Source organism: Acinonyx jubatus, chromosome F2 (genome assembly GCF_027475565.1).
Source record: "Acinonyx jubatus isolate Ajub_Pintada_27869175 chromosome F2, VMU_Ajub_asm_v1.0, whole genome shotgun sequence".
NCBI classification, from domain to species: Eukaryota; Metazoa; Chordata; class Mammalia; order Carnivora; family Felidae; genus Acinonyx; species Acinonyx jubatus.
In genome coordinates this window covers 747,085-762,205 of record NC_069394.1, presented here as the reverse complement: position 1 = coordinate 762,205, position 15,121 = coordinate 747,085, and the positions used below count along the sequence as shown (strand labels likewise).

Sequence of the window (15,121 nt, the reverse complement as noted above, 5' to 3'; positions counted from 1 at the left end):
CACCGTATTTGTTTCCGTGACGTCTGGGGCCACGCTGGTACCACAGCCCCCAAGGTGATTGGTCACAAGAGAGACCGGACGCAAAACTGGCCGTATTCACCACCAGCCCTTAATAGACAAGGTCCGTCTACTCCTGACCTATAAACTCGCGGAGAGAGTCTTCAAGGCAACGCGGAGCTTTTCATCACGCCTGACGGCAGGATGACAGGACTACGACGGTTTCTGATCTTTCTTTGGGCTTTTCCGTAGCTCCATTCTTTCTCTGTAGTGAGCGAGCACGTGACGCCTAACGACAACCGCCTAACTGGCAGTTTTCACACTGCGCCCTCCCCCAGCTTCCGTGCCCCCAGGGGTCTTCTCCCCCAAAACAGTGGTCATTCAAGGGCTCGCTCCTCAGGAACCCAAGGGAAATGGGCTGTCTGCCCCCCCACCCCCGCCCAGGGATCCAGGAGTATGAAGCAGCCGTGTCTGGGCCAGCCTGCCCTCTTGAACCTGCATTCGCTATTCCCGGGGACACTGCGGGCAGGCACGGACGAGCCACCATCGGTGCCGTTGAGGCTCTGTGCCTGTCCCAGCTCTGGCCTCCCTGAGCGTCCCACACCTGGTGCGGCTCTGCTGTCCCCACAAGGACAGTGGTCAGGAGGCCCGGGCCCACTGCTCCCCACCAGGGAATGGATGGGTCCACTTGGCCACCTGGGGGACCACCGCCAGGAGACCCTCCTCAGTGAGGGGTCAGTAGCTCAGTGCAGTGGGCACACGGAGGGCTGGGCAGCTGTGGAAGGTCCCTGTGACTTGGTGGGGGGGGCAGGTGTGCAGAGAAGTGAGCCCAGGGGGACAAGGCTGCCTCAGAGGACGGAGAAGAAGCGGGCCAGACCCTCCAGTGGGATCTGCCGAGTCGCCCCACAGACCCCGTCAGCGGGGGAGGGTCATTGTCCGGCCACCCGAGAGACAGGTGCAGAGCTGGTCAGCTCGTCAGAGGCAGGCAAGCACCCGGGCCCTCCCCCCGTGGGCCCGCCGGGGTCTCAGTGCTTTCTCTGTGTCCCCCAGGTGTCTTCCTGCCCCCGTCCCCGGCAGCAGCACACGAGCCCGTCCTGGAAGAAGTGGGCATTGTGGCTCTGGCACCCCTGGCCGACATGCTAAACAGCCCGCAGCCCAGCCCCACGGCAGGCCCCATCGTGAGCCCCCTGACGGGCCCCCTCAGCACCTTGCTGCCCGGTCCAGGGCCCATGTCACAGAGCGGCCTGTTCTCCAGCATCCTGACCGGCCCCCTGACTCCGAGCAGCCCCCTGGCCAGGCCCCTGGCAGTGGCCCCAGGAGGCACACTGGGCAGCTCCATGGGCACGGTCTCCACCGGCCCTCTGATTCCGAGCAGCACCCTGGCCGGCCTCATGGCAGTGTCCCCAAGAGGCACACTGGGAAGCTCCATGGGCCTGCCCTCCACCGGCCCCCCGACTCCGAGCAGCCCCCTGGCCAGGCCCCTGGCAGTGGCCCCAGGAGGCATACTGGGCAGCTCCATGGGCACGGCCTCCACCAGCCCCCTGACCCCGAGCAGCCCCCTGATGGCACCTACGACAGGCACAGTGGCCATCTCTCTGAGCAGCCCTCTGCTCACCTCCACAGCTGCCCCTCTAGGTGTTTCTCAGAACCTTGTGGCCAACCCCGTGAGCAATCTGGTGCTGCCGGAGGCCCAGAGGGTGCGGCTGACAGAGCCGTTCCGAGGATGCCCATCTGGACCCCATCCCTCCGCTGGAGCAGGGCCTGCTGGCACTACCAAAGGTACCCGGTGCAGGGGGAGGGACAGGAGGGCACCCCCAGCCCCCGCCAGGCCGGTCCTGGGTCCTGACTTGCTCTGACCCTCCTTCTCTCCTCTCTGCCCCACAACGTCACTAGTCCCAATGTCCACTGAGCACCCACAGCCGACCCAGGACCTGGAGCCTCTCGGCGTGACATTTGTGGGCGTGCCCTTGCACACCTCTACCCCCATGGAGACCAAGGGCGCAGCTGGCCCCGGGACGGCCTTCTCCTTCAGCACCTCGGATGCCCGGGCCCAGCCCGGTGCCCCCCAGGGACAAGCAGTTCCTGCCCCTGCCCCCGTCGCCCCTACTGCTGCCCCCCAAGCTACCACCGACTACGCCTCCCCCGGCACCACCCACGTTGCCCAGTGCCCACCCCCCTCCCCCACCCGGGCACACCACCCCCCCACCCAGCCCTCATCCACCCCGCACTCCCCTCCTCGAAATCCCCATTCCCCACCTCGAACCTCGTCCTCCCCGGCTTCAGTCAACGACCCCCGGGGTCCACGCGGCACAGAAACATCTCGGAAAAGCATGGTGGAGTTGGAACGGAAGCTAGCCCACAGGAAGATCAGCAAGTTTCCGGACAGCCCCCGAGGTCTGTGACACAAGTGCAGCAACACCAGTTGGGCGGGGTCTCCCCCGCTGCCCCTGTGGCCCTCCCTGGCCCCGGCCTGGGCCGAGGACCATTCCCTCCACCCCCTGTTGTCCTCAGAGTCGAGGCAGCTGGCCTGGGAGCGGCTGGTGGGGGAGATCGCCTTCCAGCTGGACCGCAGGATCCTGTCCAGTATCTTCCCCGAGCGCGTGCGCCTGTACGGCTTCACCGTCTCCAACATCCCAGAGAAGATCATCCAGGTGCCCGGTGCCCGGTTCCCCCTCACCACCAGAGGCCCTGTCCCTGTCACCCGTTAGGGTTGGGGGGGGGTGCGGGCCTTGGAGGAGCCGCCGGGGGGGCCCTGCGCGCCAGCCTGGCCAAGCCCATCAGAGTCCGCGGGCACCCTGTGGTGGAGGAGGCATGGCGTTCAGCCCCAGTGGCCAAAAGGTGTCCAGGGCGCCTGGCAGCAGGAGCCTGTGGGCCTAGCCACGTGGCCTCCCCAGGGGACAGTGCAGGGCAGGGTCCTGAGCACGGTCACGTCTGCACTGCCCCCCTTTGCCACTGCAGTGGCTTCCAGATGGCCAGCCCTCATTCCCAGGGGCCCTTCCCCCACTAACAGAGCTGATGCCTACCCCCCCCCCACCTCCCCACCGCTGCTGGTGCCCTCTAGGGTCACTGAGGTGGCACAGGGTAGACAGGTCCCAGAACCTCTGAGCAGCTGGTGGCCTCATGACCAGGGACCTCAGGCCCAGGCTCATTCCAGTACATTCTTAGCACGCCATCCACTGAGCCTGCTTCCTGTGAGGGACACGGCACACAGGGCTTCTCTGGGCACGCCTACCTTGCCACCGAGTGCGGGAAGCTTGGTGTTCAGCCCCAGTGGCCGAAAGGCGTCCAGGGCACTGGGAGCCTTGGAAGACACTGGGAGGGGAGCCGTCACGGGGTGTGGGCTGTGCCTGGCTGGATGCCCAGAGGAGGCTGTCCAGAACGATCGATCGCCTGTGCCTCCTCTCCCACCAGCGCGCCAACTCTGGCTGGGCCCCCACGCGGGGGGACGGGAGAGGCGAGCCTTTGGGGCTTTCCTTGGGAAACAGGCCTCTGTTCCTGGCCACTTTCTCTCCAGCGTTTTTATCTGTAGACTATAGACCTGGTGTGTGATCGGCAGGAATAGCTCAGGGCTACCGTGGGCTCATCTGAGTCCCGGTTTGAGCTCGCCTTTTCCTTTGGTGTGTGTGTCCTTTGGTTCGGTTTTTAATTTTAATGTGGTCAGAATGATCTACCTTTCCCTTTGTTTGTACTTTTCACGACTCCCTTAAAGCTAGAGCGGTAGAGGGCTGGGCCCAGCCCTGAATCCATCCCGCTTCCCCCCCACCCCCCACCCAGCCCCATGTGTGTGGGCTCTCCAACCGCCGCTCTGACTGTCCCCAGCCCATGCTGTCCTCCTTGGTGCAGTGACAGAGCCCAGCACCTCTCTTCTTCCAGATTGTTTCAGCTCCTCTGGGCCTCTCGCTCAGTGTGAATTTTAGGAGCACCTGTCAAGCTCCAGGAAAAACCTCATTCAAGTATTTGGTTCTGCATCACTTCCCAGATTGAACAGGGGGACGTTTCACGTCTTTACGGTGTCGGTTGTTCTGATACCCCTGCCATTTCTGCTGCCCATGTCAGTGGGGCCCACCGTGGTCACGTTTGGTCTGAGGGTCCTTGATGCACAGCCAGGACCCCCGCCGCCAAGGCTGGGTATCAAGTGCAGACTGGCCATGGCTAGTTAGAAACTGGCAAACAACACGGGCATAAGCACAATATTTACGTCTCTACAGTGTTGCAGCTGATATCCAGTTGGCGAAGATGACATTGGATTACAATGTCTGGTTTAAAGTGTGGTAGAGCTTTCCCACTGTTTGAAACCCACCTTTAGACGGAAGGTGATAAAGACGTATCACCGTTGACACGGGACTCTGCCCTGAGTCCGCTGTGCGAGCCCTCTGGTCCCCGGCCCCTCTCCACTTAGCGGGAGCCAGCAGTTCTGCCCAGGACTCCACAGTCACAGCACCAGCCGGTAACTCCTAGAGGAGAGGCAGGAAGATGAGGGCGGGATGTGCCGAAGGCACTTTTCTCTGGCGTCTGAGGAAGTCAAGGGGCTCGGTGCCCCCTGGGCCAGTGCTTGTGGGGGAGGGGCTGTGGCTGGCACCACTCATTCCGTCCCCAGTCCCGGAGCCATTGGCCCCATTCGCCTTCCATCAGCAATGACCAGTGCTGCCAGGGTCCTACACTTGTGCCCAAGCTCCTGAGAAGCGCCCTGCCGAGCCCACCCGCACAGACGTTGTCTTCGGGTCTGACACCCCCCCGGCTGGCCCGCCGCAGGGTGACCCTGTCTGGTTCCACCCGAGGAGCACGAACGCTCTCAAGGCCATCCATCCTGCCTGCTGGCCTGGCCCATTTGTTGATTCCTATCAGGATCCAATTCCACTTTGCCTAGACTTTTATTTCCTTTCCTGAAAACATCTTGTTTTTCTGCGCGTTGAACTCCAGTGTTGGTCGTTGTTAGAATCCCTAAATTCTATCCAGACCCACCACCTCTGGTCAAACCTGGTGTCCGAACCTGGCTCGTTTGCTTCACGAATGCTGGATAGTTTGACGACTGACAAGTTTCAATAGAGCCCCGTTGCCGAATGAGGACTTGTTGACTGTTTTCAATGAATCTGGTCATCTTTTTTATAAGTTCACAGTCAGCTGTGCCATCTTTCAAACTCAACTAAAAGTTGTTCCGGTGCCCAGACCTGTCACCTCTTCTCCCCAGCTGCAAACATCTTCTGCTCCAGGTGGGGGTGGGGTGCTCTGAGTACCTTCCTTTCAGCTTGCAATCACAGCAGACCTGAGCCCAGCACCCGTGTGAGGGTCACGGAGGCACCTCATGGCTGTGTCCAGCTGGGTCCTGGGCCCCCTAGTGCTCTCTGGAGCCCCACGCACTGGCCTGCTGACAACAGTTGTGGTGTTTGCATAATGGTTTGTTTCCAGCTACCATGCCAAACTCTTGTTCTGGTTCTAATAGCCTGTATATCATCTTGGCTTTTCTATGTAGACGGTCATATTGTACAGTGTTTACAAGAAGCAGATAATACAGCAACCTCATCCTGTTTCTGGCTTGACTGCAAACACACACGTCAAGTCTGTCCATTAAGTACAATGTGTGTCCAGGCTTTTTGCCAAATCTTCTTCAGTCACAGTTCTTGGTTGCAGATAACAGAATCAACACTAGCTGATGTAAACAGAAAGAGGTTTATTATACATGTTTAGGTGAGGACACAAAACTGGGCACAGAAGTTGGTATGGCTGCCCCTGAAGAACCAGGGTCATACCCACTGCACTCTCGGGGACCCCTGCTCCCCCTGGGCACCACTGTCTCCCGGCATCCACATCCGCCTGCAAGTTCCACTCACGGGTCCTGCTGGGCAGAAGCCCAGGTCGCAGAGGTCCCTAAGCCACAGGCCAGTCTGGAAAAGGCTTTCAGCTTCACAAAAGCACTAGAAGCACTAGAACGGAAGCCTGATGAGGCAGCTTCAGCCCCTGCCACATCAGGTTAAGTTTTTCCTCTTCCTCGTTCATTGACACCTTTGGGGGGTTTTCTTAATCATGAATACTTTTATGAATGTATTTTCTGCCTTTCATTGAAAAGATCACACGAGTTTTCCCTCCCTCCCTTTTAACATTTCGGAAGGACACATGAGAAGGTATTCTGATCATAAACCGCACTGTATCCTGGTGTTTTTGTTTTTGAGAGAGGGGGAGAAAGAGGGCGCGCGATCAGGTGTGGGAGGGGCAGCGGGGGGGGGGGGGGAGACACAGAATCCAAAACAGGATCCAGGCTCTGAGCTAACGTGGGGCTTGAACTCATGAGCCGTGAGATCATGACCTGAGCCGAAGTCCCACGCTTAACCAGCTGAGCCCCCCAGGCGCCCCACCCTCGTGATTTTAACGCCTCCAGATGCCGTTTGCGGTTATTTACGACTTCTGCAGCTTCGCTACTTATCTCGCGAACACACCGAGCTGCCGTGACAGAAAGAAGGGGCGTCAGGAAGCCGCGTGTCCCCCTCCCCGTGGGGCCGCGGCCGCTGCCCACCCCCTAGCGCGCGTCTGGGCCCCGGGTCCCGGACTCCGCCCAGGGGGCGGGGCTGACGGTCCCAGTCTCACCCCATTGGCCCGGTCTCGGTGACGTCAGGCCTTGCTGCCGTCGCGGACGCGGGGTCGCAGGTGGGAGTTTCCCTCCGCAGGGGAAGGCGGGGCTTCGGTGCGCTCGCGGGGTTTTCTTGCTGATCCTCTGTTGATCCTTAGGATTCTGTTTCCTCGGCTCAGCTCTTTCCTTCTGCTTCCTTTTGGTTTGCTTTATTCCTCCTTCTTGGGCTGAGCACTTAAGTCATTTTATTTTACACAGCCTGTGTTTGGAAATACGTGTGGGGCAAGGCAGTTCGCTCTATATTTAACCAGTGGTGCAGCAGGTGGACCCGCCCGGCCCGGCGGCCTCCCACCCACGGGCGGGGGCTTCTCAGGTGTAAGGATTTCACAAACTGCTTTGGATTTTCTCTCTAACCCAAGAGTCAGGATGCACGCTCCAGTCTCCGCCCTCTGAGGGACGTGCGGCCGCCTCTTGAGCGTTGCTTTCTAACGGGAACAAGGGCTGAACCTTTGCCGCCGTTTCCCTTAGCACTGAACACGTGCTCGGCGTCGTTTCCAGAATGGAAAGACTGGGTGGTGAACACGTGCTCAGTTTCTTGCAGGTGCGTGCGTATTTGGTGGCACCTGTTCTCTCCTCCACATCTGGTCCAGCACCAGGTCCTCTGCTGAGTCTCCCTCTAAAGATGTTTCCCATGTATACGCCTGCGTCTACATTCACCTAGGCCCTGGACTAAACTGCTAGCACCTTACTATCCTTCCCCTCCATCTCTTCACTCCTATTATGGAGCATTCAGTGCATACCAAGTTTATATCAGACGGTCTCTGCGCTCCAGGAGCTCGCCCACTCCTGGGAGGCCTTCAATAAATAAGAAAAGCCATAAATATGTATGCTACAGGTCCAGGGGGTGACACATGCTACGGGGGGCAGGAGAGTTGAGGCTGGGAGCTAGGCACTGAGATGGCTTTGCTGCCTCCTCCCCGCCTGTATATACCCTGGCCTCATCCTGGCCAACTATGTCACCCCTCCTCCATTCCTTTGAAACACAATTCTGCTCAACGTGAGAGCCCACTGATGTGTCCCCTGGAGCCGGGACCGCCTCAAGGGGGTGCACACCGGTACAGATGCTGTGCTCAGCACCCCCTAGAGACATTTCCTTTACTCTTCAAAGCAGCTGTCAGGTGGTTTGCTTTCCTCCGTGTCAGAGCAGGGGAGGCTCAGACCCAGTGTGGGGACAGAAGCGGTCCCTGAACCTGGCCCTCCCTGTGGGCCCCTCTCCTTGCTCTGTGCTCTGCCTCCTGGTACCTTCCAAGCCACGCATGCTGTTCCTTGTCCTGGAAGTTTCTTTCCTCCTGAGATCCTCGTCCCTCAGACCTCAGCCCAGCACCCTCTCCCCTCCAGAGTCCCCTCCCCGCGGCAACATTCACAGTAGCGTCCCTCTCCTTAGCGCTGTCATCACCATAAACTCAGAGGGCTTTGCTCACACTTGAATCCCATCACCTGGTATGGTGCCCTGCACAGGGGAGGGCTGCGAATTATCTGCAGAACAGAGCCCTCCCCCTCTCTTGCTTCGGTGCCCGCTGCTCCCTCGCTTCTGTGGAGTGCTTGTCCTGCTTGTCCCCCCTCACTTGCCTCACCTGTGCTCCTCTCTCAAGAGGTCACCTCCTCGGGGCAGCCGCAGCCTTGCGTCTCAGTGTAAGTGTGCCCACACTGCTCTTCCCCATCCAGTACCCTGGCAGGGTGGGCGCAGGGTGCCCACCCCTGACTTCTGCTCCTGTCTGGAGCTCCACGCATGGCGTCTGGCACACAGCAGGAGCTCAGCCACGGCCCCGGAGTGAGCATATAATGGGTTCTGATGTCCTCGGGGGCTGGGGCTTAAAGCTACCCACTCACTGTGCTCTGCGCCGTCCAGCGGCCCCACTTGTCACCCACAGACGGTGGCTGAACTCCTGCAGCCTGCCTGACGGCACAGGAGCAGGTGAAAGGAGGGAGAAGGCTCAGGGGCCGGGAGGAGCCTAGAGGCAGGGAGATGAGCTTACTCTAGTGACCGTGCAGCGGGGGTGCTGAGCACAGGGCTCCAGGTACGTCTGCCAGCGGTCAGGCGTCACTTTGGCTGAGCTGAGCCAGGAGTCCAGTGCTCTATTCACAAGACCACCTGGGGAGGAAAGGACAGGGGACATTCTCGGAGAAAGTGACGCCTCAGCAGCTCGTTCCAGCAGGTTAGGAACCAGCAGGTGGGCATCCAGGAATGGTTGGAAGGGGATGAGCAGGGCCAGAGTGGGGACCTTGGGGCCAGAGTGCTGGCCCCAAGAGGTGGGACGTGTAGGAGGGCCTCAGGCAAGAGACCCCATCTACTTCAGACCTGACATTCTGTGGGCCTGGGGGCAGCTGCACGTGTGACAGAGACGTAATGTGCAGGACTCGGTGAAAATGAAAATACACGGCTCTCTGTTCAAAACCTATAAAGAACTTCAAGATGGCTACAGCAGGACATTAAGCTGAGTGTGGGCCCTTCTGAGCCGGGGCCCTGAGCGAATGTCCAGGTCACATGCCCGAGAGGCAACGGCAGGAGTGGGGAGGGGGGGCCGCTCTCCTGGCGAGATGCCGCGGGATGCAGTCACTGCCCGGTTGGAAGGCACAGGCAGTAAAGAAGCGGGTGGAGACCCCCGGGTTGCTGCCAGTCCCCAGACCTCTCTCCCAGGGCCTCCAGGACACCTCCCTCCAGCACGTCGCCACAGCCACACCCCTCAGCCGCACCTGCCCCTCTCTTGCCTTTGTGGCGGTGGGAGCAGGAGGGGCCCTGACGGCCGCTCTCCCTCAGGCCTCCCTGAACCCCAGCGACCACAAGCTGGATGAAGAGCTGTGCCAGACACTCACGCAGCGCTATGTAGGCATCATGAACCGGCTGCAGAGCCTGGGCTACGACGGGCGGGTGCACCCGGCGCTCACCGAGCAGCTGGTGAACGCCTACGGGATCCTGCGTGAGAGGCCAGAGCTGGCCGCGTCCGAGGGCGGCTCCTACACCGTGGACTTCCTGCAGCGTGTGCTGGTGGAGACCGTGCACCCCAGCATGCTCACTGACGCCCTGCTGCTGCTCTCCTGCCTCAACCAGCTGGCGCATGACGATGGCAAGCCTATGTTCATCTGGTGATGCCGGCTCCTGCCAGCCAGGCCCGCTCTGCCCCGCTCCTCGGTGCCAGGCCATTAAAGCTTCCCACACACGCTAGCCGCTGGGCCCTGGGCCAGAACTCCTGGGGGTGCTGCCTCCGCCGGGGTGGCCCACCAGCACCTCCTCCCCCCGCACCCCTTCAATCCTGCTTGCCCTGGGGCTCCAGGCCCACCCCAGGGTCCTCGGAGAGAGCCCCAAGACCAAAGCTTGGCAGCTGTCCGCTGAGGGGGGTGGTGTTCAAAGGTCCCCAGCTGCCACCGGCCTGCGGGTGAGAGCAGCAGGAGCCCCTGAGACTCGGAGGGGGAAGAGCAGGAAGCAAGGAGGAGCCGACCTGGCAGGGAAGGGCCGTGGCTGTGCCAGCAGCATTAGCGCTGTACAGAGAGCTAAAGCCTGGGTGCAGAGTGGAAGGCAGAAGACAAGGATGTGGATGTGGGAACCCTTCCCTCTGTCCTAGGCCAGGAAGAGGGCGGCAGGAGAGGGGGCAGGGAGGGCTCCTGGACCCTCACTAAGGGCAAGAGGACATTAGATGGACGGGACCCCGGAGAAAGGAGACTCACCCAAATCCTAGCGAGGGGCAGCCCAGGGAGATGTGGCCGATTCCTAAGGCTCCACAGGGTTCCGAGCCTCAGAGCTGGAGGCGGCAGAACCCACCTGCTGCAGGGGCAGGGGCAGAGCGCAGGCAGAATGGGAAAGCCCAAGGGAGCAGCAGAGGGCAGGGGGCGTGTAAAATGGGACTCCACCAGGGGTAACCTGCAGACAAAGGGGAGGGGCCTGTGGATAGTGCAGGAAACTGAGGACTGGAGGCCAAGATGGGGGTCCTTGCCAGGGTGTGCATGCGAGATGGGCAGTGGGGTAAAGCCCACAGAGTGGCCTCTGGCCCACGAGAGGTAAAGGAGAGGACCTGCCCGAGGAAGGGAAGGAGGCTGGAGCTGCGATAGGAGGCAAAGGGTGGGCTGAGGAGGTGGGAGTGAGGACCCCAGGCGAGGAGGCTCCTGGAACACCGGTGCTTGCCAGCCAGAGCGCTCTGAGGGAACAGAAGAGTCCCAAGGTTCAACCAGAGGCATATCAGCAACCAGCAAGGAAGGCAGGGAGGGAGAGGGTTGTGGGGTGTGCTAGGGCCTTCTGGCGCGGGAGCTCCCTGCCCTCTCCACTCCCAGGCCTGCTACTTCAGGGGATCCAGCCAGACCCCCGCGGAAAGGCAGGGAAGGACTCCACATAGAGAAGTGTGACATCTAGAGATGGAAATCTCCTAGCTGTCTGCCGACAAGGCCTAGCAGCAAGACACAACTGTCGCGGTGAACACACCCAGCACCAGATCTTGGCTTCTAAAGGGGATCAGGGATTCCTGGAGAATTGGGGGTGGGGGTGGGGGGCAGAAGTCCCTCCTCCTCCCTGGCAGCAGTCGTGAATGGCTGCCCAGATCCAAACTCCTGGGCAATTTAAGACCCAACCAGGAGAGCGGTGGGCTGTGGTTCACGGCTCAAATGATTCAGATGCGGGCCCAAGCAGGGCCCGGCAGCACCTGACAGAGAGCGGGGCAGCAGGGTCCTGGGAACCAAGGAAGCAGGTACAAGAGGGCCCCTGGATGGGGAGCTGATTTCCATGTGGCTCACGTGTCCTGAGGTTGCGGCGGCGCAAATCCGCACCAACGGCCCCTCACCTCCCGACTGGAAGCTCCTCGGGGTAGGATCACGGAGCGGTCTGTCACCACGGGGGACAGGCCTCTTAGGGCAGCTCTGCGGGGCTCTCACTGGGTGGCAGATTAGGGCGTTCTGAGTCCGTCCCTCCTCTGGAGCTGTGTCTTTGAACTCAGTTGCGGGACACCTGAACCCCGGGAGACGGGTGGGGCTGGGGTAGACCCCAAAGTCTGGGCCGCTGGAGGGCGCCGGCAATTCCGCGCGGACTTGCGGGCCGGCGGAGGGAGCTGGACGCAGCACGCACCGCACTGCCTCCACCGGCGCTGCGCCCGCCTGCACTAAAGAGGGTCGCTCTCCATTTGCTGTAGGCTGCACCCCAATCCCCGCTCGCGTCGGGCAGGTCTGGGGGCTCTCCCGGTGGCGTACAGGGGAGGGCGGGGCAGAGTGGGGCGAGGAGTATCTGGGGCGGGGCTGCGAAACCAGGGTCTCTTTCGCTTTCCCTTTTGTTCCCTCCAACGGCCGCCCAGACTCCGCGCGGGAGAGGAGAGCGCGGCTTCCCGGCGCGCCGGTTGCCCCCTGCGCCCGCGCCCCAGCGATCCCGGGGCACAGCACCTACGCCGTTCCGCGCACAAGTGGCGCCACGTAACCTTGACCCCCGTGACACCCCCGCAGCTCCCGCGGACGCACGCTGGCAGCGACTGGGTCGCAGGGGCGCCGCGAGGCGGAGGAGCCCCGCACATCATGCAGACCCTTCCGGACTGGCCCCCAGCGTCCGGGGCCCCACGGCCCTCTCCCTTCCCGCACCCGGGACTGCATGCCCTCCACCGCCTGGCTCGAGCCCTGCTCTTCCCGGCTTACTGGGCCCTGGACCGGCTGCTGGGCTGCTGCGCGCCGACCGCGCGCCCGAGCGGCCTGCGGCGGCTGAAAGCCGCTGCCGGCGCTGGGGCCGCGCTGCTGCTGCTGCTGCTGGTCGGCCTGCCCCTGGCCCTGCTCGGGCTGCCGCTCTGGCTGCTCCTGCAGACCTGGCGCCGCCCCTTCTGCTACCAGCCCCCGCCGCAGTGCTGGGAGCCCCCAGCGCCCTGGCGCCCCCCGGCCGAGCCCGCGCGCTGCTTCAGCTTCCTCAGCGCCAACCTGTGCCTGCTCCCCGACGGGCTGGCGCGCTTCAGCAACTTGAAGCACAGCCAGCGGCGGGCCGAGGCTGTGGGCGCCGCGCTGCTCGCCGGCCTGCGGCCCTCGCGCTATGGGGCCACTGGCAGCAGTCCGCCGGGGCCGGGGGCGCCCTGCGGAGTGCTGACAGCCGAGGTGCCGGCAGGTCTGGAATTCGTGTGCCTGCAGGAGGTGTTCGACCTGCGCTCGGCGCACCGCCTCGTGAGCCGCCTAGCGCCCAGTCTGGGCCCGGTGCTGCACGACGTGGGCTCGTGTGGCCTGCAGCCCGGGCCGCACCTCAAGCTGCTCGGCAGCGGGCTGCTGCTGGCCTCGCGCTACCCGCTGCTGCGCGCCGCCTTCCGGTCCTTCCCCCACGCACGTCGCGAGGACGCGCTGGCCTCCAAGGGACTGCTTTCCGCACAGGTACCTGCCCAACCGCCGCGGCGCCTCCTGGCGGGGAGAGGGCTGGCGTGGGCTCGAACTGGCGACGGTTGCTGGGGCCCTCCGTGGTGTTGCAGGCGCAGGTGGGCATCCTGGACGGGCGCCGCGTCGTGGGCTTCCTGCACTGCACGCACTTGCATGCGCCGAGTGGTGAGCCCGAGGACGGGATCGTCGGCGCGTGGGCAGGCCGTCTGGCCTCTCCGCGCCCCCGACCGTTGGTTCACTGCCCGCGGCACCGCGAGCCCCGGGGAGGGGGGGGGCGGGGAGCGCGGCCCCGCTGAGCCTTCCGTTCCCGCCCTCGCAGAGGACGGGCCCTTGCGCTGTAAACAGCTGACGCTCCTACTGGACTGGATCGAGCAGTTTGAAGCCGAGAGCCGCGAGAGTGGCGAGGCCGTGGCCTTCAGCGTGCTCCTGGGCGACCTAAACTTCGACAACTGCTCCTCAGGTGAGGGCAGGCTGCGGCGGGGCGGGGCGGGGGCGGGGCGGCCTGGCCCCGCCCACCACGCGCTGATCTCGCCCCGCAGACCACGCGCAGGAGCAGGAGCACCAGCTCTTCAGCCACTTCCGGGACCCCTGCCGGCTGGGCACGCGCCGGGATCAGCCCTGGGCTCTGGGTACGGGGGCAACCGGGTGGGGAGCCGACCTGGGTGCGGTTCGAGGGCCGCGGCTGCCGCTGACACCGCCCTCCGCCCGCCCTCCCCCAGGCACAATACTGAGCACCTCCACCCTCCGCCACTCGGTGGCCTGCTCCCCGGAGATGTTAAGGAGGTGAGTGGCGACCTGGGGGTCAGACGCCGCCCGGAACGCCGGGGAGTCCTGGCCTTGGTGACACCACCCCTCCTCAGGGCCCTGGAGCAGGAGGAAGGGCGCCGCCGCTACCTGGCGGGCCCTCTGGGCGGAGGCCGCCGGGCTGAGCCCTGGCGGGGCCGGCGCCTGGACTACATCATGTACCGGGGAGCGGTCGGAGGCCCGCTGAGCCCAGTAAGTGCCAGAATTCAGGGCGCTGGGCCGGCTGCAGCTAGGGCGACTCCTCAGTCTGACTCCCGCCCCCAGGAGGTGGAACAGGTGACGTTCAGCACCGCCCTGGCGGGGCTCACAGACCACCTGGCCGTGGGACTTCGCCTCCGAGTTTCCGTGCCCTCCTGACGCAGGCTCGCAGGCGACAGTTGGAAAGACGGACGCGGACGCAGAGCGTGAGCCTGGCCGGCTGCCGCGGGAACGCGGTGACTTCGCTGTTTATTGTGGGGGCCCTCCCTCACACCGCCTCCTGGGCTCTGCGGTACTCGTAGACGCTGCCGCGCTCAGAGAAGGCTGGGGGCTGCGGAGGCGACCCCGGCGGTGGGGCGGGGTCCTCCGGGTCCCCGTAGCCGCCCCCGCCTGGTGTGTGGAGGCAGAACACGTCCTGTGGAGCAGAGGGACAGGCTCACTGCGGGCGTGGACGCCCCCAACCCTGCCTCTCGCTGCAGTCCCATCCCCACCGGGGCAGCGCATTCATGGCGGCCGGTCTGGCCCACGGAGGCCCACTGCGCGCCCTCTCCTTCGGAAACCAAATTAAATTCAGACGCTGGTTATTTTTGCAACTCTGCTCACCCTCTGTGGAAAGGGGGCCGCTGGAGGGCGGACGGGAATGAGGAAGGACAGATGTCAATCCTTACCCCGGGGAACACGGGCACCGACGTCTTTCCGCCCAGATTCACCGTCCGGCCGTCCTTGCGAATCAGCAGGTTTAGGCCCCGGGCTCCGGGCTCGCCCCCTGCGGGAAGAGGCAAAGTGAGGCTGGCCCGGAAGGCAAGGAAGGGAGGGGCAGAGGCGGCGGGCGGGCAGAGGGAACGACTCCGTGCAAGAGACAAGGAAGGGAGAGGGGAGGGGGGGCAGAGGGGAGGACACCGTGCAGGAGTGGGTGGGTGGGGCGGGAGTCGGGGATCCAGGGACGCTGCCGCTCACCGTGGAGGCCGTATGGCCGGAAGGCGCGACGCTCGGTCAGCACGGACAGCAGCGCCTCCTCGCGGAAGAGCAGCTCGCGGACGACGCCGTCGCCGCCTCGGAAGCGCCCGCGGCCCCCGGACCCCTGCCTCAGCTCGAAGCGGCGCAGGATGACTGGGTACCTGCGCGGGCCAGGGGGTGCAGAACGGTCCACCCGGGCTTGGGCTCCTGCTCCCCGCCCCGGCCCCG

The 15,121-nt window shown here is 63.5% G+C and overlaps 3 protein-coding genes across 32 annotated transcripts in view; 2 read left to right on the top strand and 1 right to left on the bottom strand.

Moving 5' to 3' along the window:
• SPATC1 (spermatogenesis and centriole associated 1) overlaps nt 1-9,782 on the top strand; it is a 26,961-nt gene extending 17,179 nt beyond the window's left edge. For 5 of the 12 annotated variants that reach the window (XM_053208046.1, XM_053208051.1, XM_053208054.1 and 2 more), the window contains 5 exons: nt 1,048-1,175; nt 1,621-1,776; nt 1,891-2,391; nt 2,509-2,648; nt 9,378-9,782. In XM_053208046.1, coding sequence (XP_053064021.1) covers nt 1,048-1,175; nt 1,621-1,776; nt 1,891-2,391; nt 2,509-2,648; nt 9,378-9,707 — 1,255 coding nt within the window. In that variant the 3' untranslated portion in view covers nt 9,708-9,782. Of the gene's footprint in view, nt 1-1,047; nt 1,777-1,890; nt 2,392-2,508; nt 2,649-9,377 lie in introns of all 12 variants that reach the window. The other 7 variants (XM_053208050.1, XM_053208047.1, XM_053208049.1 and 4 more) reach the window with 3 other exon arrangements.
• The window catches only part of OPLAH (5-oxoprolinase, ATP-hydrolysing), a 21,716-nt gene continuing 12,240 nt past the window's right edge, over nt 5,646-15,121 (bottom strand). For 3 of the 18 annotated variants that reach the window (XM_027063641.2, XM_027063642.2, XM_027063643.2), the window contains exons 25-28: nt 14,894-15,054; nt 14,605-14,702; nt 6,577-14,351; nt 5,646-6,432 (exon numbers count right to left, since the gene is read on the bottom strand). In XM_027063641.2, coding sequence (XP_026919442.2) covers nt 14,205-14,351; nt 14,605-14,702; nt 14,894-15,054 — 406 coding nt within the window. In that variant the 3' untranslated portion in view covers nt 5,646-6,432; nt 6,577-14,204. The remainder of the gene's footprint in view (nt 6,433-6,576; nt 14,352-14,604; nt 14,703-14,893; nt 15,055-15,121) is intronic. The other 15 variants (XM_053208039.1, XM_053208042.1, XM_053208043.1 and 12 more) reach the window with 15 other exon arrangements.
• Nucleotides 12,104-14,529, top strand: LOC113600511 (sphingomyelin phosphodiesterase 5). Of its 2 annotated transcripts, XM_027063645.2 has the most exons (7): nt 12,104-12,931; nt 13,027-13,099; nt 13,254-13,394; nt 13,474-13,563; nt 13,654-13,717; nt 13,795-13,930; nt 14,003-14,529. In XM_027063645.2, exons 1-7 carry the CDS (start codon nt 12,104-12,106, stop codon nt 14,093-14,095), a joined length of 1,425 nt encoding a protein of 474 aa, XP_026919446.2. In that variant the 3' UTR covers nt 14,096-14,529. The 2 variants fall into 2 exon arrangements, with proteins under 2 accessions (XP_026919446.2, XP_053064032.1); XM_053208057.1 differs by having other exon boundaries at nt 12,104-13,394.